This window comes from Panthera onca, chromosome E2, assembly GCF_046562875.1.
Source record: "Panthera onca isolate mPanOnc1 chromosome E2, mPanOnc1 haplotype 2, whole genome shotgun sequence".
In the NCBI taxonomy this organism is placed as follows: Eukaryota; Metazoa; Chordata; class Mammalia; order Carnivora; family Felidae; genus Panthera; species Panthera onca.
Genome location: NC_138353.1, coordinates 20094182 through 20121171, shown reverse-complemented (window position 1 = coordinate 20121171; position 26990 = coordinate 20094182). Strand labels below are relative to the sequence as shown.

The following is a 26990-nucleotide window of genomic DNA, read 5'->3' as shown; positions in this document are numbered from 1 at the left end:
AATCTGGCTCCCGCCCCCTGGGGCCGTGTCCTCTGTTCTAGCCGCGCTCAGGGGTCAGGGGCCCGAGGGGGTCAGAACCATCCTGGGAGCCACAGTGGCTCTTTGGAGGTAAGTTACTTCCCGGAAAAGCATTGGGAACCTGCTATCTTATTGCCACCAAACACCGTCCTCTACAGGGAAGATGTGCAGGACTCACTTGTGTGTACACATTTAACTACCACTGACCAAGAGTTGAATATGTGGCTGGAAGGCACCGGGCCTGCATCTTGCCTAAAATCCAGATAGTTTCTTCTTTCCACCTCCTCAAGCCCAGCTTCCTACCAGTTTTTGCAGGGAGCGGGTGGAGTAAGTTTTCTAAAGCTGAGAGGGAAGCCCTGCTTTGTCCCTGTAGGTTGTAAGTCGTCCTGGCTAGATTCTCTGTCGGGACGATCAGATCTGAATTCATGCTCCGAGGCCTGGGGAAAACGGCTGTCCTCACAGTAACCACCGGACTTGCCTGTCTCTAGTCGTGTGCCTGCAGCCCTCTCTCAGCTTCGGGCTTCGATCAGAGGAAAGAGGTTGTGCAGTGGGGAGAGCTGCTTCCGGAAAGGAAATTGTCCCCGGTAGAAACAATAAAGCCGAATTTTGGGTTTGGTTTCACTGTGTTAATCAACATGAAACAGATTCGCTCTTGCTGTAACACCTATGTCAGGTTTCCCAGGTGAGGCAGTGCCCGGGCTGGGGAGCGGCCCCTGGAAAGTCCAGGGTCAACCTCACCGCCTCACAGTTGGGTTTTGCTTTCGTACCTCGTACGTCTCCCCGAGTCGCAAGTACGGAAGTAAAACCAGATAGGAGTGCCTGCAGGGACGGCTGTGCTTCCCTGCTTTCCTGCTCGGACAAGCTGAGGGAGAAGGGGCCTGTTTTCGTCACATCTACTCTATGGATACTAGGTGGCTGTTGCATAGACCCGGAGTGAAACTGCACAGCCCAATTCCCACCTTCTAGAAACAGTACAGGGAGTGGGGGACCGAGAAAGGGCTGTCAGAGGTAGAGGACCCTCGACGGGCGAGGGTGCTGGGGGCTGGCTCCCTGTGGTTGAGTCTGCAGCACAGGATGTGACGCTGTGAGTGTCCCCCCCCCCCCCCCCCAGGTGCGCTGTATGCAGAGGCCCCTTGATGTACTTGGTACCACGACTTTGTTTTTCCAAAGTGAAAGTGGTTAACGTAGCTACGCTTCCTAACAATTGCCCTAAAGCAGCTGAGGGGCCAGGATGGCTGAGTGGTGAGTGAGAGCTGTGGCTCCGGCATTGGAAGGCTCAGGCCCTCGTCCCGACTCTGTCACGTTCTGGGTGTCTCGGGGGGTGCTGCTGAGCCTCAGATGGTGTCTGTGTTTCAGGAGAAAGAAAGTGGGGCTCTGGAGGTTGGATGCACAATGATGTGAATACACTTATCCGTACTGAAGCCTACACTTAAAAACCGTTAGGATGGTCAGTGTTGTGTGTACTTTACGGTGGAAAATAAAAGCAGATGGTGATGTCCCTTCCTGCTTGTTACAGTAATTGATGGGGACAAGGGACGAGGCCACGGGTGGACCCCAGAGGTGTCACACTGAGAGGGTGAAATTTGCTAGCTGCCTGAGATCCTGCGATAAGAAAGTCGGTAGGACCAGGACAGGTGAGGTGCGGGACGCTGTGCCTGTCTGCGCCTCGCCAACAGCACGACAGTCCCCGTGTTGGTACTTACTTAAGATTTTCTGAGCCCATCCAAACTTATAGTGGACAAAAAGGAAGTAAAATATAAGGCCGCTCAGTATAAATAACACACAGTAGAGATATTCCCACGCGGGTTCGCTGATGATTGGGGCCAAAACCAAAAACACGGAGACGAGAGTCACCAAGATGGGGATGAAAATGGGCACCTGCAGGCGAGACAACATGGAGTCATGATTTGACCACGTGCACTCCTGTCCTTCCCGAAAGTTTTCATTCAAAACAAAACACTGAGTGGGAAAGAATGTAATGAACTCTGTGTGCCCCTCCTCCAATTTCAGTAATTTTAATTCTCCCTCCCCCCACCCCCGGCTCTCCCTGAAAGTTCTCTGCACTCTGGTAGTTGGGTCTGGAGGCAAGAATACTTGGTCGTTGGAACGGTAGCGCTTCCTTTCCTAACACATCATGAGGCCCTTGATGTCTCATTGTCCCACTTCTGAATCGCCAGGGTCAGTCAGTGGCTTCAGGGGCAGGAGAGGAAGCCAGTGCCACTGGGTCTGGATTCCTCCATTTCTCCAGGGAACGGTTTTCTTTTAGTAGGAAATGGTGTTTAGAAACCATAATCTGGGGGGCTGGAGTACTCCTTGATCTTTTACAGAGACAGAACATACTTCTTTTTTCAAGAAAGGGAAAAATTCACAAGTTCACACTGCTATTTCCAATTCAAAGGTAAGATTTCATTTTTTCCTTACTTTAGACTTTCTTTTCTTAACGCTTCTGAAAATCTTGTTTCTTAAATGGCTTTAGCATAGTTACTTGCTTTGTCCTACGACGTGCCTGTAATAAATACGCAAAGTAACTGTACCAGTCCTATATTCAGACCACTACTGTAAGTAGTGCTATGAAGTGTAAGATGTCCTGTAGTTCTTTTTAACCTCAGAGTATAACCCACAGGGAGATTCACTCAAAATACCGCACTTAGTTTTCCTCCGGGTGCTTTTGTCATTTACTTGTCACAGAGTAAGGTTTCTTTATTTGTTTTCAGTTTTGAGGGATTTTTTTTTCCCTTCTAAATTTTAAAATATTATAACTTAATGAAATAAGCCATACAGAGAAAGACAGACACCATATGTTTTCACTTTTATGGGGATCCTGAGAAACTTAACAGAAACCCATGGGGCAGGGGAAGGAAAAAAAAAAAAAAGAGGTTAGAGTGGGAGAGAGCCAAAGCGTAAGAGACTCTTAAAAACTGAGAACAGGGGCGCCTGGGTGGCTCAGTCGGTTAAGCATCTGACTTCGGCTCAGGTCATGATCTCAGTCTGTGAGTTCGAGCCCCGCATCAGGCTCTGTGCTGACAGCTCAGAGCCTGGAGCCTGTTTCAGATTCTGTGTCTCCCTCTCTCTCTGCCCCTCCCCTGTTCATGCTCTGTCTCTCTCTGTCTCGGAAATAAATAAACGTTGAAAAATTAAAAAAAAAACAGAACAAACTGAGGGTTGATGGGGGGTGGGAGGGAGGGGAGGGTGGGTGATGGGTATTAAAGAGGGCATTTTTTGGGATGAGCACTGGGTGTTGTATGGAAACCAATTTGACAATAAATTTCATTAAAAAATATTATAACTTAAAATTTCTTATCGGTTTTGCTTTATTCTTTCTTTCTTTCTTTTTTTTTTTTTTTTTTTAAGATTTTAAGTAAGCTCTACGCCCAATGTGAGGCTTGAACTCATGACCCCAAGATCGGGAGTCGCGTGCTCCACTGACTGAGTCAGCCGGGTGCCCCTGACCTATTTCTTTTTGAAAATAAATACACACACACAGAAGTTCAACCATACAGGCACATGTTCATCTTCCACTGCCCCCAGATAAAAGATACCAAACATATAAACGATAGTTTTGCCCTTTGCTTTTTTCTTTTTTTTGAAGTTTATTTATTTTGAGAGAGAGAGTGTGAGTGGAGGAGGGGCAAAGAGGGGGAGAGCGAGAATCCCAAGCAGTCTCCGCGATGCCAACACAGAGCCCGACACGTAGCTCGAGATCACGAACTGTGAGATCGTGACCTGAGACTCACCCAGGGGGCGCCTGGGTGGCTCAGTCGGTTGAGCATCCAACTTCAGCTCAAGTCGCGATCTCGAGGTTCGTTGAGTACGAGCCCCGCGTGGGGCCCTGCACTGACAGCTCAGAGCCTGGAGCCTGCTTCAGGTTGTGTATCTCCCTTTCTCTCTGCCCCTCCCCTGCTTGTGCTCGGTGTGTGTCTCTCCCTCTCTCAAAAATAAATAAAAATAAACAACTGAGCCACCCAGGCGCCCCAGCACTTGGCTTTTTTTCTATTAATATGTTGCAGAGATAGGGCCATAGTAATACCATAGTAATACCTAGTAAAAAATATCCATTTTTTACTGCTGCATACCACTCTGCTTCGTGGAGGTGTCAAAATCTATTCAACCGGTCTCCCATTGATTGACTCCTGGGTTGTGCTGAACCTTTTGCCACAGTAAGTAATCTTGTGTATATTTCATATTTTTGCCCATTTCACCTTGGGGTAGATTACTTCAAAATGCGGTGTCCGGGTGAAAAGGTAAGTGCAAATGTGCTATACCACTTGTATGCCGGCAGCCGTGTACAAGCGGGCTGCTCCCCGAGGAGTGTGGCCAGAGTGTGGGGTGTCTGCCCGACTGATGGGCAACCAGAGCTGTGGTCTGCGTTCTCTTACTGGCGGGAGGTGGAGCTGGTTGGGGTTCGTTTGCTTCATCTTTAAGTATCATTGTAGGTGCTCTCTGAACTGTCTTTTCGTATCTGTTGTTTGTTGATAAGTTTTGTCCATTTCAAATATGGGTGATTCCTGTCCCAATCGTAGGAACTCTTTAAATTAAGGGTATTAGCCCCCTTTCTTTTTGTGATATCAGTGCAGGTATTTTCCCCATCTGCTACGTATACGTGTTTTAAAATTCCCTCTCTTTTTTTCAATGCATACATTTTTATTTTGTTCGGGTTTTGTTTGTCCATTTTTCCCTTTTCATTTCTGGATTTTGAGTCCTGGGAAAGTTTTTGCCCATTCTTGGATGACAAAGCAATTTACATAATTTAGATTTTCTTCATGCATAGGCACCATCATGTTTAAAATTTAGAACCTTTATATTTCAATATCCTCTTCTCTGTTTTGCTGGCTGTTCATCTTCTTCAGTGTGACCTTTGTAATCAACTCCTCTAACTCTAGAAAAAAGATCTGATATATCATGGCCTCATTAAATGTCTAAGGGGTGCCTGGATGGCTCATTCAGTTGAGTGTCTGACTTTGGCTCAGGTCATGATCTTGCTTGCGTCCACGGGCTCGAGCCCCACATGGGGCTCTTGTGCTGACAGCTCGGAGCCTGGAGCCTGCTTCAGATTCTGTGTCTCCCTCTCTCTCTGCCCCTCCCCTGCTAGCACTCTGTCTCTCTGTCTCTCAAAATGTTAAAAAAAAAAAATTTTTTTTTAATGTCTACATTAAAAAACAGTGACATCTTTAGGATACTGATTTTTCCTAACTCAGGACACGTGTGAATCTTCCTTTGTTGAAGTGACCTTTTCCGTCTTTCAGAAGAGGCCTCCCCTCTGAGGTTATGACTAGGCACTCGCGAATTAATGTGTTTGGGGGAATGAAGTGCACTCATGATCTTTTAAGTGGATGCCATTTTTATAAAAAGGCTATTGATTTCAGTGTGTTTATTTTATGTCTCATTACTTGACCATATTTCCGTGTAGTTTTTTCTTTAATCCTTTTGGATTTTCCAGAGGCACGATGTGGTGTCTTGGGAAGGAGGAAGTCCGAGACTTCAGAAAGGCTTTCCTAGCTCTGCCACTCCAAGTTGCCTTCTCGTCTCATTGCCTTGTTACTGTCTTCAAACCGAGCTAAGTGACAGCAGACATGGAAGGCGCCTGTGCCTCACTTCAGCGGGACCTCTGTAGTGTCTGTCACCTTCTCAATTAAAACAGCTGTTAGCATTTTGGCGAAGGGGGGTGTGTGTGTGTGTGTGTGTGTGTGTGTGTGTGTGTGTGTGTTCATGCTAAGGAAATAGTAATAAATTCCTGTTTTTTTATCAGTAATGCATATTGAATCATATCTGGTGAAATCTGTGAGAGGTGATTGTAGGGTTTTCCTCCATAGGTATATTAATATGATGAATTCTATCTACCCATGAACTAGATCCATATTTGATTTTTTTTAAATCTAAGATTTGTTTATTTTGAGAGAGAGAGAGCGAGAGAGCATGAGCACCAGCAGTGTAGGGGCAGAGGAAGAGAGAGAGAGACTCCCAAGCAGGCTCTGTGCTGCCAGTGCAAAGCCAGACACGGGGCTCAGTCTCATGGGCCGTGAGACCATGACCTGAGATGAAATCAAGAGTTGGACACTCAACCGACTGAGCCACCCTCCCCCCTTTTAATGTTTATGTATTTTGGGAGAGAGTAGATTTTCTGATCTTTAGCTGTTCTTGCACAGACATGACTTAGTCATGACATGCTATCTTTAAAAAAAAATTTTTTTTTTTAACGTTTATTATTGAGAGACAGAGCATGAGCAGGGGAGGGGCAGAGAGGAGGAGACACAGAATCTGAAGTGGGCTCCAGGTTCTGAGCTGTCAGCACAGTGCCCGACGCGGGGCTCGAACTCACAAACCGTGAGATGACCTGAGCCGAAGTCAGATGCTTAACCGACTAAGCCACCCAGGCGCCTCATGATATATTATCTTTTTAATGTAATTATGTTCTATTTGTTAAACAGTTTTATTTAAGAATTTTAGGGACACCTGTGTGGCTCAGTCAGTTAAGTGTCTGACTTCGGCTCAGGTCATGATCTGGCAGTTTGTAAGTTCGAGCCCTGCATTGGCTCTGTGCTGCCGGCTCGGAGCCTGGAACCTGCTTCAGATTCTGTGTCTCCCTCTCTCTCTGCCCCTCCCCTGCTCACACTCTGTCTCTCTCTGTCTCTCAATAATAAATAAACGTTAAAAAAAATTTAAAAAAAATGTTATAGCAGTTATTGAAAAGTGAGGTTAGTCTATGATTTTCTTTTTCCCTTTTTTTGTGCTAGCTTTGGTATGAGTATTATAGTTGATAGAAATAATTTGAAAAATCAATAAAACAATCTGTAGCTAACCTTTTATTTTTATTTTTAAAGATTTTAAGTAATCTCAGGGCACCCGGGTGGCTCAGTTGGTTAAGGGCCCGCCTTCAGCTCAGGTCACGATCTGACCCTCGTGGTTCGTGGGTTCGAGCCCCGCATCGGGCTCTGTGCTGACAGCTCAGAGCCCGGAGCCTGCTTCGGATTCTGTGTTTCCCTCTCTCTCTGCCCTTCCCCCGCTCACACTCTGTCTCTGTCTCTCAAAAATGAACTGATGTTAAAAAAAATTTTTTTTAAGATTTTAAGTAATCTCTATACCCAACATGGGGCTTGAACTTACAATCCCAAGATCAAGAGTGCAGGCTGTACTGACAGAGCCAGCCAGGTGCCCCTGTGGGTAACCTTTTAAAAAATGAGGGCACAAACACACAAATAAGAAACAAAAATGGAAATAATCTCCAGAACATGGGAATTTTTTTTAATCATGAAACTAATTTGTACAACTCAGTGTAAATAAATTCAACGAAATGGACAATTTTCTAGGAAAATGTAAAGTTACTAAAACTACCCCCATCAGAATCAGAATTCTCGGGGAAATTCCAAAAACCAGATAATCCAGTTAAAAATCTTAAAGTCTTTCATGTTTATTCATTCCTTCTACATTCTCGGTTTTCTTTGTTGTTCCTTCTCTTGCTTTTTGAGTTGCCTGTTTTCATGTTTATTGTTGTATTTAATGCAACGAAACTTTCTCAGAGCACTGATCCTAAGATTAGGTCTTATTTTTATTGTCATTTTTAGGAAATTGTGTACTTTCATTTCCTATTTCCTGTTGGGTTGAAAAGTTTAATTTTTAAAGATTACTTTCCTGAGTCATTGCATTATAGGTAGAGAATGTGGTTTGCCCTTACTTCTAATTTTTTCAAGGTTTTCTTTGTGGCATCAAAGACTGTCAGTTTTCAGCCCTGTCCCATATGCACTTGAAAAGGTGTGTTTGCTATTTTGGGGCCTCACAGTCTGATATGGTCTCTGACATCTGCCTTGTTCTGCTGTTTAGGGCTTGTCACTTGTACCAGTGCGATGTCTGGGTCTGTCCGGGACTTAAGGGAGACACGTGAAAAATGTGTTTTAATGTTTATTTTTAGGAGAGAGCATGAGCAGGGGAGGGGCGGAGAGAGAGGGAGACAGAGACTCTGAAGCAGGCTCCAGGCTCCGAGCTGTCAGCCCAGAGCTCAAACCCCCAAGCTGTGAGATCATACTTGGCTGAAGTCAGACGCTTAACTGACTGAGCCACCCAGGCGTCCCTGAAGGGAGCCACTTTAAAGTCTCCTGTTAGGGTGTGTGTCTGTGTCTAGCTGTACTTTCTGAGGTTTCTGCTTCATGAAAATGACTACCGTGTGATCTGGTGACTAGGTTTTCATACCTGTGATCTCTTTATTGTGGATTTTAGCCTTCAGCATCACTGAAGCACTTAGCATTACTGAGGACACTGAAGTGTGCTTTGGGCCTTGGTGCCTGTTTGCTGAGATCACAAATCCTGTTGTCTGTGTGTTTTCATTTGCTTGGTATGCCTTTGCTGATATCCTTTTAATTTTTTCACAGCTTTGTAAACCTGCCTGAGAAATCTTTTTTTTTAATGTTTATGTATTTTTATTTATTTATTTTTTAATTTTTTTTTAACGTTTATTTTTTTTTTATTTTTGAGACAGAGAGAGACAGAGCATGAACAGGGGAGGGTCAGAGAGAGGGAGACACAGAATCTGAAACAGGCTCCAGGCTCTGAGCTGTCAGCACAGAGCCTGATGCGGGGCTTGAACTCACTGACTGCGAGATCATGACCTGAGCCGAAGTCGGCCGCTTAACCGACTGAGCCACCCAGGCGCCCCAATGTTTATGTATTTTTAGAGAGAAAAGGTGAGCAGGGGAGGGGGAGAGAGAGAGAGAGAGAGAGAGAGAGAGGGGAAGAGAACATCCCAAGCAGGCTCCGCACTGTCAGCACAGAGCCCGACTCGGATCTTGATCTCAGGAACCGTGAGATCAGGACCTGAGCCAGAATCAAGAGCCGGCCCCCCTGCCTAAGCCACACAGGCGCTCTCTGAAAAGTCTTTTTCTTTTAATGGTTGATTTCAACTCATTTAAACTGAATAGATTAGCTTATTCATATAACTGACAGGTTTGGGCTCCACATTGTTTTATATTCCTTTATGCAGACTGCTACTTACTGTCAGCTTTCCGCCCTTGAAGAGTGACATTCTGTGGGAAAACTCTCACCTGAGGCCTGTTTCTCTTATTTTAAATGGGGGAAAAATACCACGTATCACAGGAAATGCCAGATTCCCAACCAGTGTCCTCAAATGTAACTAAAACACAGCAAATGCATATAAACACATGCATTACACCAGGAAGTAAACTGCTTTAAAAGTGATTTCCTGGTGACCAACCAGTGAATCTGGTTGTTAACAAGTGGTTACCGTTCACACAGTAACACGGTCTCCCAACACCTGAGGGCACGTGACTCTCACTTTTCACTGTGCGCACACACGATTCTGACTTGTGTTGGATTTGGAGCGCAATTTGAAACTTTGCTCACACGTCTTGAAAATATCGTATTACATTTTGGGACTTAAATATTAATTTTCCCACATAGCTAGCAGCTGGAAATGGGACTATTAAGAGATTTATAGATTCTAGAAAGTTTGGGGGTGTTAAAAACTTGTAATAAGCAAAAAAACAAGAGTAACAGCAAACAACCCTAATATGCCTCCTACCGAGAAAATGTTAACCAGGAAGATATTCTGATTTGTTTCAAGTCTTTCTAGAGAGGGTCTTTTACAATATGGTCTGTGTGTGTGTGTGTGTGTGTTTATTTTGGATGTAACTTTTGGGATCTATAAATGCTGTTTTTGTTCCGAGAGTTACCATTATAAATAGAAGATATCACACCGTACCCTCCTTACAATCTCTTTGTTCCATATTGTCTATAATAAGCAGTAATGGAATTAGCTAGAGATTCCTCTCTTTCCTCCCCGCGTCTAATTCCATATGGCACCCCGGGGCAGTCTTGATGGCGTGATTTCCTTACCCGGCACACTTTCATAGGCTTTCTCTTCCATCTTGCATCAAATTGTCAGGGCTTGATATTAGCATCCCTCTTTTGTCTCCCTGTCTGCCATCACTGAGTCCAGTTCTGGGCCACAAACTTTTTGGTCTCTGAAGCTCGTTCTCTAGGTGGTTCCTCCCAAAGGTCTCATGCAACGGTCCATGCCTTGAGGTGTTTCATATTGGTAACCTTATTCTTCGAGGTCAGTTTGGGTATAAAATCTTTGGCTAATATTTTCTCTCTTTGAATGCCATAAATTGGTTGCTCCACTATCTCGGGATATGAAGTGTGGCTGATGAGAATTTTGGTGCCCGTATTAATTTCTTTCCTTTGTAAGTGGACTGGGGTGGGGGGAGGAAAGAGGAGGGGGAGTGGACACCCACAGCATGATCTTCTAAAGCTGCAGAGTTCAATCAGAATACATTTCCCGGTTGCCCCTTCTAGTTCTGAGTCGGTAAGTGATGTCCTACGACTTCTGGTATGCTGATTCCAATCCCTTCCTCTCTCGGTCCCCCTTCTATTTTTCCGACCCTAATACACGTTCCTGGAATTACAGTTCTTAAGAATCCTGTTGTTTGGGGCACCTGGGTGGCTCAGTCGGTTAAGCATCCGCCTTTGGCTCAGGTCGTGATCCCACAGTTTGTGAGTCTGAGCCCCCATCAGGCTCCCTGCTGTCAGCACAGAGTCCGCTTCAGATTCTCTGTCTCCCCCTCTCTCTGCCCCTCCCCCACTCTATTGTGTGCCCTCTCTCAAAAATAAATCTAAAACAAATTTTAAAAAAGAATTCTGTTGCTTTTATTTCATTCATCAGGGACTCCAACTGTACGTGTGTTAGATCCTTTTTCCCCTACCTCCTTTGTTATTTTCTGTCAAATACCTTTTGTTTGAGGGATTTTGTACAGATGAAAAATCTGTTCCACCAGCAGACAGCCTCTGCTTTGCTGACCTGCCCGTTGCTCTCTTGTGCTATAGTCAATAAACTTCAATCTCCTTTAAAAACAAAAAAAAAAAAATCTGTTCTACCATCATGATTTTGCTTGCCAGATGACCTGACAGAAGTGGAAATGTCAAATTCCATGTCTCTGCTGACTTCAGAGACTTGGCCACAGGCAAGCTGCAGTGCCAGAAAGACCACCAGGCACACTTCTGAAACAACATCCTAAAGCTAAAGACAGGATCCTGTTCTTATCCTAGTTACTTAAGTCCTCAGCTTTCCTACCTTGTTTTTTTTTTTTTTTTAACTTTTTTTTTTTGAAAGAGAGCACAAGTGGGGGGGGGGGGGGCAGACAGAGAATCTGAAGCAGGCTCCAGGCTCTGAGCTGTCAGCACAGGGCCCGATGTGGGGCTCGAACCCACGAACTGTGAGATCGTGACCTGAGCCGAAGTTGGACACTTCACCGACCGAGCCACCCAGGCGCCGCGCCCCCCCCCCCCACCTTTTTCTTATATCTGCATTTGCTCTTATAAGAATTCAATCGTATTGTTGTTTCCAAAGCAAAACAAAAAGCCCCTAACATAAGCAAAACAAAATAAATTCTTCTTAGACCCACCTCGGGGAGCTGTGCAGGGAGGGAGCCCCAGACAGTTCGCAGATGTGGACTATTAGAGGCTGCCTGCACAGGAACGGGTCTGGGACCAGAAATCAGGAGCAAACTCCACTCCGGTTGGAAATAGAAAGCATGCCCCTAGATTTTAAAGTGTAGTTACCTCTAATCCGTTTCAAGAAACCAAAGCCACTTGTGACATTTGAGGCAACAAAACTTACCTTGATAGGCCTTTCCAGGTCTTTCTTTGTAAACCTCATGACAACCAATCCCAGAATCGTCAGGCCATAAAACAGCCATGCAGCAAAACTGAAGTAATTGACCAATGAGTTTATGTCACCAGGGATGATATAAATAGTTGCTATGATGCCCTAGTGGAAAAAAGAGTGAATTCTTCGGTCACTTGTACATAAAAACGTGGTCCCTGTCACTTCACAGGAGGCTAAGGAAGCCGTGCTTCCTGTGGATGGAAAGGTCTGCATGACAGAAACCTACATACCCCATATAGGTGGGGTTAAACTAGTCTTTGGCTGTGATGGGTGTTCTCCCCGAGGCCTGATGGAAAGAACTCGGTGAAGTTGCAGTTTCAAGCAGGGGGAGAACAAAACACACATGTTTATCACACCAGATTTCTTTAAAAATTTTTTTTTTGTGATAAGATTTTACTTTTCTGAGTGATCTCTATTCCCACTGTGGAGCTTGAACTCACAACTCCCAGATCAAGAGCCACAGGCTGTACCAGCTGAGCCAGCCAGGCACCTCTCCAGTTTTCTGATACGTTTTCCCACTGGAAAGTCTTTGCCAGGGGAAAGGGCCGGGGGCTGCAACACAGCCTTAGTCTGACCCCGCCCTGCCTTCGGCTGTGTGGCCTAGGCTTTGTGATTTGGGGCCTCTCCTCATCTCCAAACATGTAGGCTTATGGAGAGCAATGTTCTCCATAAGAGGTGGAAGGAGTCTGGCCCCGAGGCTGGGCTTGGATGGTCCATAGAGACCATAGGTACTAGAGACAGTTGCACAGGACCAGGGACTGTCCCCTACTGAGAAACTCCAATCAGAAGATGTCAGAGGGCTTCCTCTACTGCTCAACGATGCCATGCCGTCTAAATTCCTGGGTCATAACAAGAAGCAGTTACCAGGCACCTCATTAAATGCCTTATTCTCCTTCCCTGTAAGCTAGTGGGCTTTGGTATAGTTTGCTAGCAGGGATCCAGACATACAAATGTACCTGTAAGATGCACAGAGGGTACAAGGTTGGAAGAGTCCAACAGTATCTCCTGGATCAACTCAGAAGGAGGAGCAGGCGTTGGGTAACTTGTTTCATATACCTGTTTCATGCTGAGGACTAACGGAACCTGGGCGTTTGGAAAACCACTAGGCTTAGCAATACTGATTTACTTCAGGGCCCCTCTGTCTTTAAGGGGGTGTTTTCATGGCGAATTCATACTTACATAAAAGATGATGGCAGGGGCTGGAGTCAGGCGCCTGACGCTAATGTAGGAGAGCACTTTAAGCATGTGGCCTTCCCGGCCCGCCACGTACACAAGTCTGGAAAAGTGATAATACGGCACCCGTGGATGGGCGTGCAGACTGTCGTGCCATCACTGGGCTTCACTACCAAGGCCACGGAGGAAGGGACTGAATCGGAACCTGGTGCTGTCAGTGGGAGTCGGTCTCTGGGGGTGAGTGAGTTTGGGAGAAGTAGGTGAAGCGGTTAAATGCTCCTGAGAGCAACGCATCCTGGTACCATGGGTCACATGAATGGGGAAGAGCAGGGGGCTGCCCTGGGGGGGGAGACTCGACCTGCTCTGTGTCCTCAAAAGTTAGGCAAGAAGCAAATGGAAAAACCAGTCTAGGGGCAGTGGACCCCGGTGCTCAGAGCACCCGACAGAAGCAAACACAGGGGAGCCTGGCACTCCCTAAATCCAAGCTGTACAGAATTTCCATATTTCAAAACCTGAACCAAAACACGTTAAGGGTGGGTCAGCAGACTGCAAACAAGTAGCTTAGAGTCCCCGCCCCCAAGAACTCCTGGTGATTCAGTAATCTGAAAGACGAGGTTTAAAATGTTGAAAAAAGGGGAAATGCCAAAAATTTCTAAAAAATACAAAATTACCATAATTTAAGAATCAACAACTGATATACGAGGTGCCAGTGAAAAAATAAATTAGAAACTAGATCTGAGTTACGAAGTGTAGAGAAATGGAAAATGCAGACAGGAAATTAAGAAACAGGAAGAAGCCCAAATATATTAAACGGGGTAAGGCAAACTCAAAGAAGGGCAGAGAGCTTTCATGGAATTGAAAAACAACTTTCAAATTAAATCCAGCTCTAGACAAAAAAAAAAAAAAAAAAAAAAGCATACCCAGATACAAATATTAGAGTGGAAGGAAAAAACAATTTTTTTAAGCTTCCGAATTTAAAAGATTAGCTACAAAATTAGGACACGCAAAATCATAACAGACGTGGAATGAGAATCTTTTCGGCGATGAGGGAAATTGGTTTTCAGATTCCTGTGCTGTGCAGCTAAACTACCATTCAAGACGACTGACTTAGTACATGTGTAGGTAAACAATGACTGCTCATTTTCTGCTCTCCGTTCCTCATCGGAAACTATTAAGAAGTCTACTCCAACAAACAAACAGGGACCGAACTCAGAAGGAGTTGATTGAAGAAGCAACGTTAAGGAAACAGCAGTAAAACACGTTGGTATGTATGTGAGTGACGAGGGAGACAAAGGCAAGAGAAATGTAGCTTCAGTGAAATCTCCTTACAGCTTGCAACCCACTGATACACACAACCGATAGAAACGTGCAGAGTGTGACCTTCCTCGAGGAACTCGTGGCTGCCTTAGTGCCTTCACGTTGACGTTTGATCAAAGGCTAAAAGTAACCTTATCTTAACAGCAGCTAGCCCCTCAAGGTCCTGAAAGCCTTGCTTCCAAATTCCTTCGAAACTTGCTTAAAAGTATATAATCAGTCACTCCTCCCAACCCCGGTGCAGCTCTTTCTGCCCTTGGGTCCTGTCCCCGTGCTTTAATAAAATCACCTTTTTGCACCAAACGCGTTTCAAGAATTCTTTCTCAGCCATTTGCTCATGAACCCCATCATAAGTATTGGATTTTTAATTTTTGTCCTGCACGTGGCAGGTTGACAGACGATGTGAAAGGGAGAGCCCTTGCGGGAGAGGGGAGAGAACAGAGAGGCTAGTAGACTCTTAGGTGTTTGAGTTCAGTTTGCTGGGTAATTGCTAAAAGAATAGAAATACAACTTACACGTCAGCAGAAGAAAAAAAAATGACATTTGATGGATAATCAGAATATGATTTTTTTTTTTTAAGCCAGAAAACCCCATGATATTTGGAGATTAGTCCCACTGCAATAGTAATCACATCAACTGTGACCAGAGGCCGCTGGCCTGGCCCGAGATGCCCCGGGGGGGCTTGTTGAAAGAGACAAGCCAGAGCCCGCTGTCGCCGCCGTGAGTGTGGAAGATACAAGGGTTGGGGGATGTGTTACCAAAAGCAGCATCCTAAAGCTTGCAGCGACCGCAGTATCAGTATCGGACAATACAGAACGTAAGGCAAAAAGAGTTTTCTCTGAAAACGGAAGCCGTCTACCCAGAAACTACAAAAAACAGGAGCCCGTGAGAGAGAGGGCCGAACTTGACAAATCCCCCGAGAGCAGAAGATTCGAACAGTCAAGGCACAAGCTTGATGATGATATAAAAATCGAGACGGCGGGAACACAATACACCTTATTTTGCAGACCCTAGGAAGCATTTATAAAAACTGCAGTAAGCCACAAGGAGAGGCTTAAAGCTTCCGAAGAAGTGAGGTCATAAAGATCCCACACTCTGACTACAATACAATAAAATCGCAAGTCAGGAATACAAAGGCCAAAGGGCCCTGTCTATTAAAAGTACGTATTTGAACTTTGAAAACGACATAAACAGGGCGTCGGATTAGTTCCCAGAACAAGCCAGTGAAACTGGGAATAAAGGAGTCGCCAGATGGAAGGAGACAGACAGGTGGCTCTGTGACCTCACGCTGTAAACCCCTCAGTGTTTACAGCCCTCCGTAAATTCCAAGTGCTCAGAAAGCAAGCAGGACTTTTGGAACTGGAGACCATCATTGCAAGTGTGGCTGGAAGGCTGAGCAGGCAAGGAGGAGTGGAGCACTGACATGGGAGCACTGATTCTCCCCAGTGTTGTGTGGCCGGAGCTGGAAGCGTCTGCACGTGGTGATAGCCCAGGACAGGGCCCATGGGTGATATGGAGTGAACCCGGCATGCTGGGCATAGCGGTATCATTCAAATCAGTAGGGGAAAGGACGGACTATCGACAGGATCTGGGACAACAGGTAGAGGTTGGGGGCGGGGGGAGGAGTGAGATTTATGCCTCATATCAAAATACATTCCAGACTGATCAAAGAACTAAAGTAAAATGCTGGAAGAAAACACGGGTAGGTGTTGTTGAGAGGCGAAAAGTTTGTCTATGTGAGATAGGAAACTCAGAAACCAGGAAGCAAAAATCTTAGATTTGACCCCACAATAAATTCTCTCCAACAGAATTCAATACAGCACGAGTCCCAGGCCACCCCCAAGCTGCACAGGCACATGAATGATACATAATTAACTCAAAATGGATCATAAACCTAAATGTGAGGGTTACGCCTATAGAATATAGAACTTCTAGGGTAAAACAAGAGAAAAAATCTTTGTGACTTTGGGTTGCGCAAAGGCTCTTAGATATGGCAACAAAAGCGTGACACATGAACGGTACAAACTGGGCTTTGTCAAAGTTAAAAACGTGCATTTCAAAAACACCATTAAGAAAGAGAAGTTGGGGAGCCTGGGTGGCTCAGTGGGTTAAGCGTTGGACTTTTGATTTCAGCTCAGGTTATGATCCCACAGTTTGTGAGATCAAACCTTCCATAGGGCTCTGTGCTGACAGTGTGGAGCCTGCTTGGGGTTCTCCCTCTCTCTCCCTCTGCCCCTGCCTCTCCCCAGCTCATGTGCATGGGTGTGCTCTCTCTCTCTCTCTCTCAAAATAAACATTAAAAAAAAATGACAAGCCACAGACTGGGAGAAAATATGTGTAAGTCAGATACCTAATAAAGGACTTGTATCCATAATATATAAAGAATTCTTACAACTCAATAAGATGACAAATGGCCCAATTTAAAAAGTGTACAAAAGGGGCACCTGAGTGGTTCGGTTAGTTAAGCGTCCGACATCAGCTCAGGTCATGATCTCACAGTTTGTGGGTTTGAGCCCCATGTCGGGCTCTGTGCTGACAGCTCAGAGCCTGGAGCCTGCTTCGGATTCTGTGTCTCCCTCTCTCTCTGCCCCTTCCCCACTCACAATCTGTCACTGTCTCTCTCAAAAATAAACAAACACTGAAAACATTATAAAAAATAAAAATTGGACAAAAGATTTGAATAGATATTTCATCAGAAGATACATGAATGGCTAATCACATAAAAAGATGCTCAGTACCATTAGTAATTAAAGAAATGCAGTTAGAACCACAATGACATAACTAATATCCACTAAAAAGACTGTAATTAAAAAGACAACACCAAGTGTTAGTGAGGATGTAGAGAAACTGGAATGCTCATGTATTGCTAATAGAAATCAAAATGAAACAACCAACTTGGAAAACAGTTAAGCCATTTCTGTACAAGTTGATCGCGGATCTACTATACGAGCCCGCAGTTCTAGTCCTGGGAATCTAAGAGAAATGAAAACATATGTCCGCACAAACCCACGTGTGAATTCATAGCAGCACTGTTCATGATAACCCAGACTCGAAGCAACGCAAACCTCCATCTACCTGTGAATGGATAAACAAAATGTGGTATATCCAGACAGTGGCAGAGGATTCCGCAGGTGAAAGGAACGAGCAGGTATATGCTATGCCCTGGATGAACCTCAAAACTAATATGCTGAGTGAAAGAAAGCCAGATGCAAACGGCATATTGTATCACGCCATTTAAGTGAACTGTCTAGAAAATACAAGGTTATAGACACAGGAGCCGGTCAGTGGTAGTCTAGGGCTGGAGGTGGGAGCAGGGATTAACGGTAATTAGGCTGGAGTGAACTTTTGGTGTGATGGAAATGTTCTAGAATTGAACTGTGAGGACATTTGCACAGCTTAATAAATGTACTAAAATCATTGAATTGTGTAATTACAAAGTGAGTTTATGGGATTTAAACCTCAGTGGAGCTACTGAAATTATGTTTCTAAATATTAGCAGCAAACTAGTTTATGGTATTTAAACCTCAGTAGAGCTACTGAAATTATGTGTCTCAATATTAGCAGCAAACTCTCAGAAACTGAAAAAAAATTTTTAAATACTATTTACAAGAGCACAAAAAATGAAATATTTTGAGGTGAATCGGAAAGAATATATGCAAAAGCCACATACTCTCAAAACTACTCAAAAACTATTCAAACAACTGTATTTGAAAAAAATTAAGACCTGGGGCGCCTGGGTGGCTCAGTCGGTTGGGCGACCGACTTCGGCTCAGGTCATGATCTCACAGTCCGTGAGTTCGAGCCCCGCATCGGGCTCTGTGCTGACAGCTTGGAGCTTGTTTCAGATTCTGTGTCTCCCTCTCTCTCTGACCCTCCCCCGTTCATGCTCTGTCTCTCTATGTCTCAAAAATAAATAAACGTCAAATAAAAAAAAAATTAAAAAAAAAAAATTAAGACCTAAATAAAGGGAGCGGGTCCTTGCCCCTAGATTAAGAAAAATCAATACCATTAAAACGGCAGCCCTCTCCAAACTGATCTGCAGGTTCCACGCAGCCCTGATCAAAGTCCTTGAGGGCCTTTTTGTAGAAATTGACAAGTAGATTCTAAAATTCCTAAAGAAATGCAAAGAATCCAGAAGAGTCGAACGCTTTTGAAGAACGAATGTTGCTGGACCAGCACAACCCGTGCTTTGGCGGTGGCTTCAGAAGAAAGATTTTGTGGCATAGAGTGTGTAAGCATAGAAACTTTGGCAATTCCACTCTCAGGAAATCTATCCATTCAGAACACTGGACACTGGGGCAGAGACGTGTTCCAGAATGTTCCCTGCGTCAGTGTTTGTGACCACCACCCCTGCTCAGCCCGTGAGCCAAGGTTAAGTCGTGCCACGTCGCAAAATGGAATACAACACCGCTGTTAACTGTCTAGGCCAGGAGGGTCCAGGAGGGTCCAGGGGATTGGCAGGGGCTGGTGAGCTATGCCTGCTTTGTGTGGATACAGTTTGGGCAGAACGGAACCCCAGCTCTTAGCCTTCGAGCTACACTGGCAGAGTTGAGTAGTGACAAAGGTGGCCTGAAAGCCTAAGCTGGGACTACCTGATCTAGGTTATGTGTATGTTCACATGGGAAGACGTTCAAGAAATATTTTTAGGTGAAAGACGGGGCGAGGTGAAAAGTAGCCCCAGTGTGCCTGTCACCCTGTGTCCCCAAACTGCCTTGTGAAGTTGGCAACATTTCTCCCCGCCGACAAGGAAGCCAGGGCCTCGCTTCAGTGGGGCCACCGGGTCCAGCGCCAGTGTGCAAGCTCGGCCAAGCTTTTTGCTCCCTTTCTAGGACTTTGGGTTTTCTTTTCTCTTTTTTTCTTTTTTTTTTTAAGCTTCTACTCAAATTCCAGTTAGACTTTGTGTTTTCTGTTATGCCATGATGTGTTAGCCTGGCAGAGCCCTAAGGACTTTCACCCTGGGTCTTGTTTTCCTCAAGTGTGGAATGGGCCCTGCTGCCACCACCACCCCCCCCACCACCCCAGGGTGAGTGCTGGGGTCCCCTACCTGCCTGCCGTAAAGCAAGTCCCATTGGCGGCACCGATGGTGGAAAAGGCCACGAACAGCGGAACCACCCAAGAGGCCGGGTAGAGAACGCGGTCGCCAAACGTCTGCAGAGAGAAGCAGAGGAGTCCTGAGGTCTCGCACAGCCCCCAGGAGCCATGGGTCCCAAGGAAGCTGCTGGGCTCTCCCCGGGGCGGGGGGGGGGGGGCAGGCCCCCACCCCTGGGTGGGCACTGGCTCTGAATCCCTCCAGGAGAGGAGAAAGTAGAGAACCTCTCCGGAAGAAAACGACTTATTCTTCCCCACCCCCACCTCCTGAACTGTAGCGGAGCTGATGACACTCCATCCTTGGCCCTCCGTCCGTCGTGTGCAAGTTTTCTGGGTGATCTCCAGGGCTACGCGTTCCCGGTAACCTACATCCCTTAGAAATGCCTGCCAAGGGGGCGCCTGGGTGGCTCAGTCGGCTAAGCGTCCGACTTCAGCTCAGGTCACGATCTCGCGGTCTGTGAGTTCGAGCCCCGCGTCGGGCTCTGGGCTGATGGCTCGGAGCCTGGAGCCTGCTTCCGATTCTGTGTCTCCCTCTCTCTCTGCCCCTCCCCCGTTCATGCTCTGTCTCTCTCTGTCTCAAAAATAAATAAACGTTAAAAAAAAAAAAAAAAAAAAGAAATGCCTGCCAAGGTTGGGATGGGAGGAGACTTGTTTTGCCCTCCCAGGACTCTGTTAGAACACGGTCTTTCCCCTTCCTGGTGCACAGGTGGTGCCACAAGGTTGTCATGAAAGGTTGGCTGGCAACTGGGTGCATGCTAGCCCTTTGATCTCACTCCAGTGCCCTTCTGCGCATCCCCTCGCTCTATCAAATCTGTGGACCAAGGCCCAGACTTTGCAGAGAATAACTGCGCAGAGCCTTGGTCAACCTCTGCCGGATTCCCCTGTCAGGAAGTTATCCTGAATAGAACGCTGTGTAAACTGTATGGAGTCAGCTCTTTGTTTTGGGATGCTTTACTGTCCCCCACCGTCTGACGCTGAGTAACAGAAGTCTCCTCTCCACTCCTCCCTGTCCTAATTCTTCGTCCCAGTTTCTTTCCAACACCGTGGCCCCTCACCGACGTCAAGGGGTCAAGGAATTGACCGCCTTGCTCAGCAAGACCCTGTCTCCTCAGCCACCTGTCCTGGTGGTCAGTGACCTCATCATAACCACGATGGCGTCTCTCCCTGCTCCCTGTCTCCTGTTTCCAGTTCATTTCCTGTCCCACCCCAGCTCCACAAGGTCTCAAGCATGTGGGGCCCTCCCCACCTTTTCTGCGGACCCTCACACCCATCCCCCTTGTCATCGAGACCCTCCTTGACCAGCTTAACTTGCAGTCTGTTGTTCTGATTCCCTCCTTCCATCCCTCCCTTGAGCTTTCTCACGCACATGTGTGTCTGTCAAAACCCCAACCCCGGGGAAATCTGGCCCTGCTCCACCCGCCCTCAGTGCGTGTGCCCAGGTCACAGACAGAAGCTTCCACCTGCCGGCGGCCTTCCATGGCATTGGGTCTTTGCTGCTGTCCCTAACAGCTATCCCTCCCTCTGCCCATGTCCTAGACGATTATTTCCCTCATCTCGAGCGGGTATCTCAGCTTCCCACAGACCCTAGCACCCTCCCCACAGATTCCGGGTCCTCACCACGGCCACCGCCTGGGACTGCAGGAGCTCGGTAGGAGTCATCACGGTGAAGTAGGAAACGTTCATGAGGATGTAGCAGCCTGTCACCAGTGGGATCCCGATGATGATGGCCAAGGGCAGGTTTCTGGGGGGGGGTGGGGGGTGGGGCAAGGGGCAGGGACCCAGGGTCAGACGGAGCATCCCATGACAGCCTCACAAGACTGTTGTCTCCATCCAGTCCTTTCTTCCCACCCACCCAGCTGGCTGTCCACTTCTCCCTGCGGTGGGCTGGGGTCACTGGTGCCTCCGGAGGCCCACCCACAAGCAGGGGCTGTGGGACGTGACATTTTCAAATGAGAAAGAACCCTCCTGCTCTCAGACTCCAGGGTGGGGAGGTCGAACTGTTCATAAAGCCCAGGATAAAGTTGGGGTTCATTCATCCTCTCTGCTACGATTCCACTTTCCCACAGCAAAACCGAGCTCTGACGAGCGGATATACATGAGCTTATAAGGAACAATTCGCAGTATGGAAGGGGGTCCACTCGGTGCTTGGGGAAGGGAAACGTGCTTGCTGGCCCACCGTCTCCCGCCTGACTCAGTTCTCCTACCTGAAAGGGTTCCTAAGTTCTTCTGTGATGTAATTGAGTTGATTCCTAGAGAAAGAAAAGGCACACAAGTAACATAACTTCAACTTTCTTTGCTAAGGTTGTGAAACACAAAGTAAAGGTTGGCCTCATTGAAGACCCTCCACCACAGAGAAAATTCTCCTGCAGGAATCCAGGATAATGTCATTTGGAGAAAGCCCCACGATGGTGGGGCTCCCAACGTCTGCACGTCTGTCAGTGATAAGTCTTTGCCCTCTGTGGGAATCATGGGAGTTTTCAAGAATTACTGGGGAGGCACGAGTCCCCAGGCTGCTTTGAAAAACCGTTAGTGTCACTGTCTAGAAGGAGAATGAAATCTGCTTTGCACAAGGGAAGGAGCAGCGTCCTGGGGGGCCACGCTTCTTCCTCACAGAACATAAACGGAATCTCGTCGACTACACCTAGTATTTCCCAGGGTTCAATGGAAGTGCCTCTGAGAACTGGTGCCTCATCGAGTGCCTGGGCAGCTCTGACGGCCTCCAATTCGGCCGAGCCTGTCTGTGTCCACTGAAGCTTCTAGCTCAGGCCTGCTGCGGGGCTGGGTAAAGGTTCGGGGTTTCAGCGTCTGTGGGGTCCGAGGAGAACAGAAGCAGGGGGGTGGGTGCTGAACCAAATGGAGACGTGGAGGTGAACTTTAGGGTCCCCCCCCCGCAAGCCCGAGGAAGGGGAGGTCCTTGCCTTCCTTGGTTTCAGCATCGTACCTGAGAAATCCCAACCAGATGGGGGGCACCTTACCATCCATCGTACGCCCAGAGTCCATTATAAAATGCCAGACTGATGGCTCCCACAGACAGTTTTGTGCCCTCAAAAGAATTCTCAAAATTCCTTGTGTTCCCTGTAATTAAGTCAGACAGTGGATTGTGGGTGTCAGAGGACCACACTGGGATCCCGCATCATCTCCGTGTGACAGAAGGACAGGAATTGTGGCCTCAGGTTATCAGACAGACTCTGAAAAGCAGAGAAACCACAGATGCTTCCTGCTGAACTCCTGCCAGGCTTTCTGAGATACAGGCCTCAGAGCACAACCTCCGAGTGGCACCCACCCTCCCCTCCAGCCGCCGTCACCTTGGGCCAGGAGGACCAGCCCGCTGATGATGATGATGGCCACGATCACCAGCTTGGCCCCCGTGAACACGTTCTGGACGTAGCTCCCCAGCCGCACGCTCAGCGAGTTCACCGTGGTGATGAGCACTGGAAGGGGCCAGAGTGGGGGCGATGTCGTGCAGCCCTGGGCTCAGCACCTCCCTCCTTTCCCGGGGGCCTGAGAGGGTCTCCTGCCCCCGATCCTGTCCTCTCCACTGCCTCATTCATCAGGTGTGCCCGGCGAGGACCCCTGAGTCCCACGACATGGAGAAGCAGCCAGTCCCCAGGTGAGTGCTGCCTTGAGGGACAGACTACCGCCAGGGCTTTGGGCCCCCACCAGACCCTGCCCTGCTTCTCGCCAGTGCCTCCAGGCCCACCGGCCTTCTTCTGGGCATGGTGGAGCCGAGGCCTGTCTCCCCACGTCCCCTGTGCCAGGTCTTTCCTGACCCCAGCCCGGAGCGTCACACTCGGGTACTCACGGATGGCAGCGGCAGCCAGGCATTTCACGACAACCGGAGGGGGATTGCAGCCCGAATAGAAGGGCGCACAGACATACTCCGAAAAGCTGAGGCAGATGATGGCAAAGGATGTGGGCTTTATGACGAACAGGCTGGTCCAGGAGAAGAGGTAGGCAGGGATGGGCCCGAAGGCCTCCATCAGGTAAGGGTACTCGCCCCCCGACTTGGTGATCATCGTGCCAAGCTCTGCAAAGCACAGGGCACCTGGAACACAGAGAGGGGGTCCCCTCAGGCCCCTGGTGAGGAGTGGCCCTGGTCACCCCCTCCCTCTGGGCCACGCCCACGCGGGCCACCATGGCCCTCTCCGCAGACCGCCCTGAGTTCTGGCCATTGCTCATTCCAGAGCAAGCCCAATTTGCACCTGGTTGCCCGCGGGCGTCGAAAGGAACCCCCGGCAACAGCAAGGCCAGGACACAGATTGTGCTCACACAGCCCGCCCCCACCTTCCACAGGGAGAGCTCGCCAGGGAGGGGCGTCTTTGTTACCCAGTGTTGCCAGGACCCCACAGGCCGCCCATATGATGAGACAGGGCCCCACGGTTTCCGTGTTGCTGAGCACAGACTTGGGGGAGATGAAGATCCCAGAGCCGATGATGGTGCCCACGATGATGCAGATGCCGCTGAGCAGGCCCACCTTGGATGTGGGGGAGGGGGGGGCATTAGTGCCACCACCCAGGACGCCGCGCGGCCCGCAGACAGCAGCCCTCAGCCCTCTCCCCCCTCCCCTCCCTCAGCGCAGCCGGCGCAGCCCAGGTGAAGGCGCTTCCGGCCTGTGCTGTTGCAGCAAAACACCAGGCTTCACTTACATCAGGTCCATGCATCCTCACCACGGCCTCATGACCCCATTTGACAGGGGAGAAAATAGAGGCACAGAAAGGTCACGTGACTGTCCAGGGATCTACAGCCAGAGTGGGTAGGTTCCAGTCTCCCAACCTCTACTCTTATTGACAAAGGGGCCCAGACGGTGAAGGCTGATTTAGCAAACAGTGAAATCAGGGCTGGGGGTCCTGACCAGGGGCCCTGGCCTCTCAGGAGCAGAGGTGGGGACAGGCGGGAGAAACCCAGGCCTCTAGGCGCAGAAACATCTGGGGGCCGTGAACTTTCTCTGATGCCGTTTTGCAGGGTATGAGCTTCCTAGCGACAAGCCCCGCCTCGGACACGTCCCGTGGAATCCCATTCCTATGAAATTTAAGAACAGGCAAAACTAACCTATGGGAATAGAAACTCAGGGCTGGGGTGGGGAGTCCACCTGGAAAGGGGCAAGAGGGAGCTTTCTAGGGTGAGGAGTTTGTCAGTACCCATCAGACTGAACACTGAAGATCTGCACGTCACGTACGGAATTACGCGAGTTGAGTCCAATGAACACGGAAGCCCCCGGCCGCGGTTTGCCAGCAAGGGTCACACGCAATCGGGGAGGGGCCCGGGAGCAGGGTCGGCTCCTGTGTTGGCCTCGGGGCCGGGGTGCACTAGCGGGTTAGTCTCGGCTTTTCTCCTCTAATGGCCCATGTGGCTGACCAGCCCAGAGGCCCTCAGCGTCCACCCCGAAGCCGCCTGAGTTTAGGAGTGACTTGAGGACCACCTGGAGTTAGTTCTATGCTGTTCGGTGGGCAGGAACATGCATTAGCCACTCCTAGGGACCCCAGCTCCCAGGCCAACCCACAGTCAAGTGGTGCTGTCCCCCAAATCCCTCCTCCATCCCCTCTGCCATCAGGCATGGGAGCTCTCGGAGGCTCCGCCCAGAGCTCAGGCCACTAGTTGGGCCCTCGAAGCCATTCTGATCTTGTTCTGGAACTCTCCTTCCTCATCCTGTGAGTTTGAAGCTGTCCTTCCACACCCATCCACCTGCATCGAGCTCCGTTCTGTCTCCACTCCCCCCTCCCCACAAAGCATCCCTTCCCTGCAGCTCAATTACCAGCCCCATGTGACACTGACCCCCTCTAGGGCGCAGGCACCTCCAATTCCAGCCATTACTACATACATTCCGTCTCAGAGGGCTCATCCATGTCAGACCCACATCACACTCACCACCCCTGCTAGACTCACTGAAGCAGAATGAGTTTCCCATTACTGAAGGAATACGAGGGACACACAAGGGGCAGATTCTTGGTAAAGACACTATAGAGGGGATCCCAACATCAGAAGGTCCTGTCTGACCACCCCCCCGCCCCAAGGCCATCGGTCTGGGCAAACACCAGCCCCTCCAGGTACTCGCCAGGCACACAGAAGCACATGCGTTAACCTCGCAAAAAAATGCTAAGTTCACTGGCCAGAGGGAAAGAGGTGCATCCAAAGAACTGCTCACTTAGAGATGTGCTTTACAACGCAGATCAGCGGGGACTTCACCGGGGCCCCTCCTTGCTGCCCTTGACCTGGGAAGGGCCGGTGCCCAGGGACCAACCTTACCTCCTTCTGGAGACTCGTGGTCTTGGGTTCCTTACTCTGGATACTCCGGATGGACTTCTCATCTTCTCTCCGATTCCTCAGGCTTGTCTCCTCCATGTTCCCCTCCTGCCAGTTCTAGGACAGCTGCAAGGAGGGCATGGGCCTCGACTCAGCAGATGCTGCAGTGGACAGGATGCAGACACGGGCTCAGCGAGGGCTCTCCTTCTCAGCCCTCCGGGCCCGTGGGGCCTGACTCCAAAAGCAGATGAGTAGCTACTGTTTTAGGGTAGACTTGCTCAGTCCCAGGGTTAACAACCCATCCCGACCGCTGTTGATGCTGGGGGGAAGGAGGGTCCCGGGCTCTTTTCCAAGGCCCCCCGCCCCCACCGATCAGCTCCTGCTCGTCAGCAACGATGCACCCGAAAGTCATTCTACCTCCACCTTCTTTTTTTCCAAAAGTAAAAAGAAGTATTTTAGAACATACTGGAATACACTCAGTGGCATCAATGGCGAGGAATGACCGCTTTCCTCGTAGTTGTTGCCCAAGAGTAGAGGCGCCTGGGGCAGGCCAAGGGGATGCTTTTCATTGAGTGAGACCGGGCATGGAATGCTGAGGAGATTCGGCTCGAGGCTCACTAGCTGGCGGTCATTTCCTGTCCCCTTTCTCTAAATAAAGTCCCTCTCAGCCTCTGGCCAGGAGAGTAGCGAACCTTCCCATCGCCCTTCAGCCTTACCTTCCTGACCTCGCGGAGTCCAGGAGCCGCCCAGCGAGGCTGGCGGCTGCGTCTGCACTGTCGCGCCCTAGGAATGGCCATGTCTTGTGCCCAGGAGTGGAGGAAGCCAGAAGGTACAGAGGTCAACGAAGGTAATTATTAAACACATTTTTTTTTTTTTTTTTTTTAAGCAATGAAGCTTGGACACAGCACACAAAAAGGGGAGGGTCAGGCAAGCCAGTTTCTGTGCACAAATGTTTTTGTGTTGTTCATTTATGTCTAGAACATTGTTTTTGTCCTTAACCAGATTCCCCCAAATCAGCAACATCCTGTAAGGACAACTCCCTCCGAAGACTGGCATCCGAGGGGATAAACTTTGGAACCAAGTCTTTTATTGCCTTAATGGGCTGTATTTACAACCCAGGTCAGGCGGCACAAAGAGGAACCACCGTGCGTGTCACTTGCTGGGCTGGGCAGGGCGGGTGCTTTCCTCCCATCTGCTTCTGGCCAAGCCCGGAGGAGGAGGGGGCAGGTCTTTCCCACTCACGTTTGGCAGTGACCGGGTTCCGGCACCCCTGGAGCTGCAGAAGAGTTTGCCAGAATGTGGACCCAGCCCTGAGGCCTCCCGCAGGCACCTGCTGTCTGCATGTGCAGCTCCAACACTGGGACTGTTCCACTTGGTGGTACTGCTGCTCAGGTGGCCCAGTCTGTGTGCCCCTGCCCGTGGAGCAGTAAGGGGATCCACTGTGTGGCCCTTACCCGATGGAGAAACTGAGGCCCCAGAGATAATG

At 48.7% G+C, this 26990-nt stretch overlaps 1 protein-coding gene across 5 annotated transcripts in view; it reads right to left on the bottom strand.

Moving 5' to 3' along the window:
• Nucleotides 1-26336, bottom strand: part of SLC7A9 (solute carrier family 7 member 9) — a 28122-nt gene extending 1786 nt beyond the window's left edge. For 2 of the 5 annotated variants that reach the window (XM_060650900.3, XM_060650901.3), the window contains exons 1-12: nucleotides 26221-26336; nucleotides 25508-25665; nucleotides 23591-23738; nucleotides 23067-23309; nucleotides 22570-22695; nucleotides 22240-22339; nucleotides 21469-21513; nucleotides 20882-21005; nucleotides 19221-19324; nucleotides 12869-12965; nucleotides 11642-11791; nucleotides 1722-1896 (exon numbers count right to left, since the gene is read on the bottom strand). In XM_060650900.3, coding sequence (XP_060506883.1) covers nucleotides 1722-1896; nucleotides 11642-11791; nucleotides 12869-12965; nucleotides 19221-19324; nucleotides 20882-21005; nucleotides 21469-21513; nucleotides 22240-22339; nucleotides 22570-22695; nucleotides 23067-23309; nucleotides 23591-23738; nucleotides 25508-25603 — 1408 coding nt within the window. In that variant the 5' untranslated portion in view covers nucleotides 25604-25665; nucleotides 26221-26336. Of the gene's footprint in view, nucleotides 1-1721; nucleotides 1897-11641; nucleotides 11792-12868; nucleotides 12966-19220; nucleotides 19325-20881; nucleotides 21006-21468; nucleotides 21514-22239; nucleotides 22340-22569; nucleotides 22696-23066; nucleotides 23310-23590; nucleotides 23739-25507; nucleotides 25666-25970; nucleotides 26201-26220 lie in introns of those variants that run through there. The other 3 variants (XM_060650903.3, XM_060650902.3, XM_060650904.3) reach the window with 3 other exon arrangements.
• Nucleotides 26337-26990: the final 654 nt, after the last annotated feature.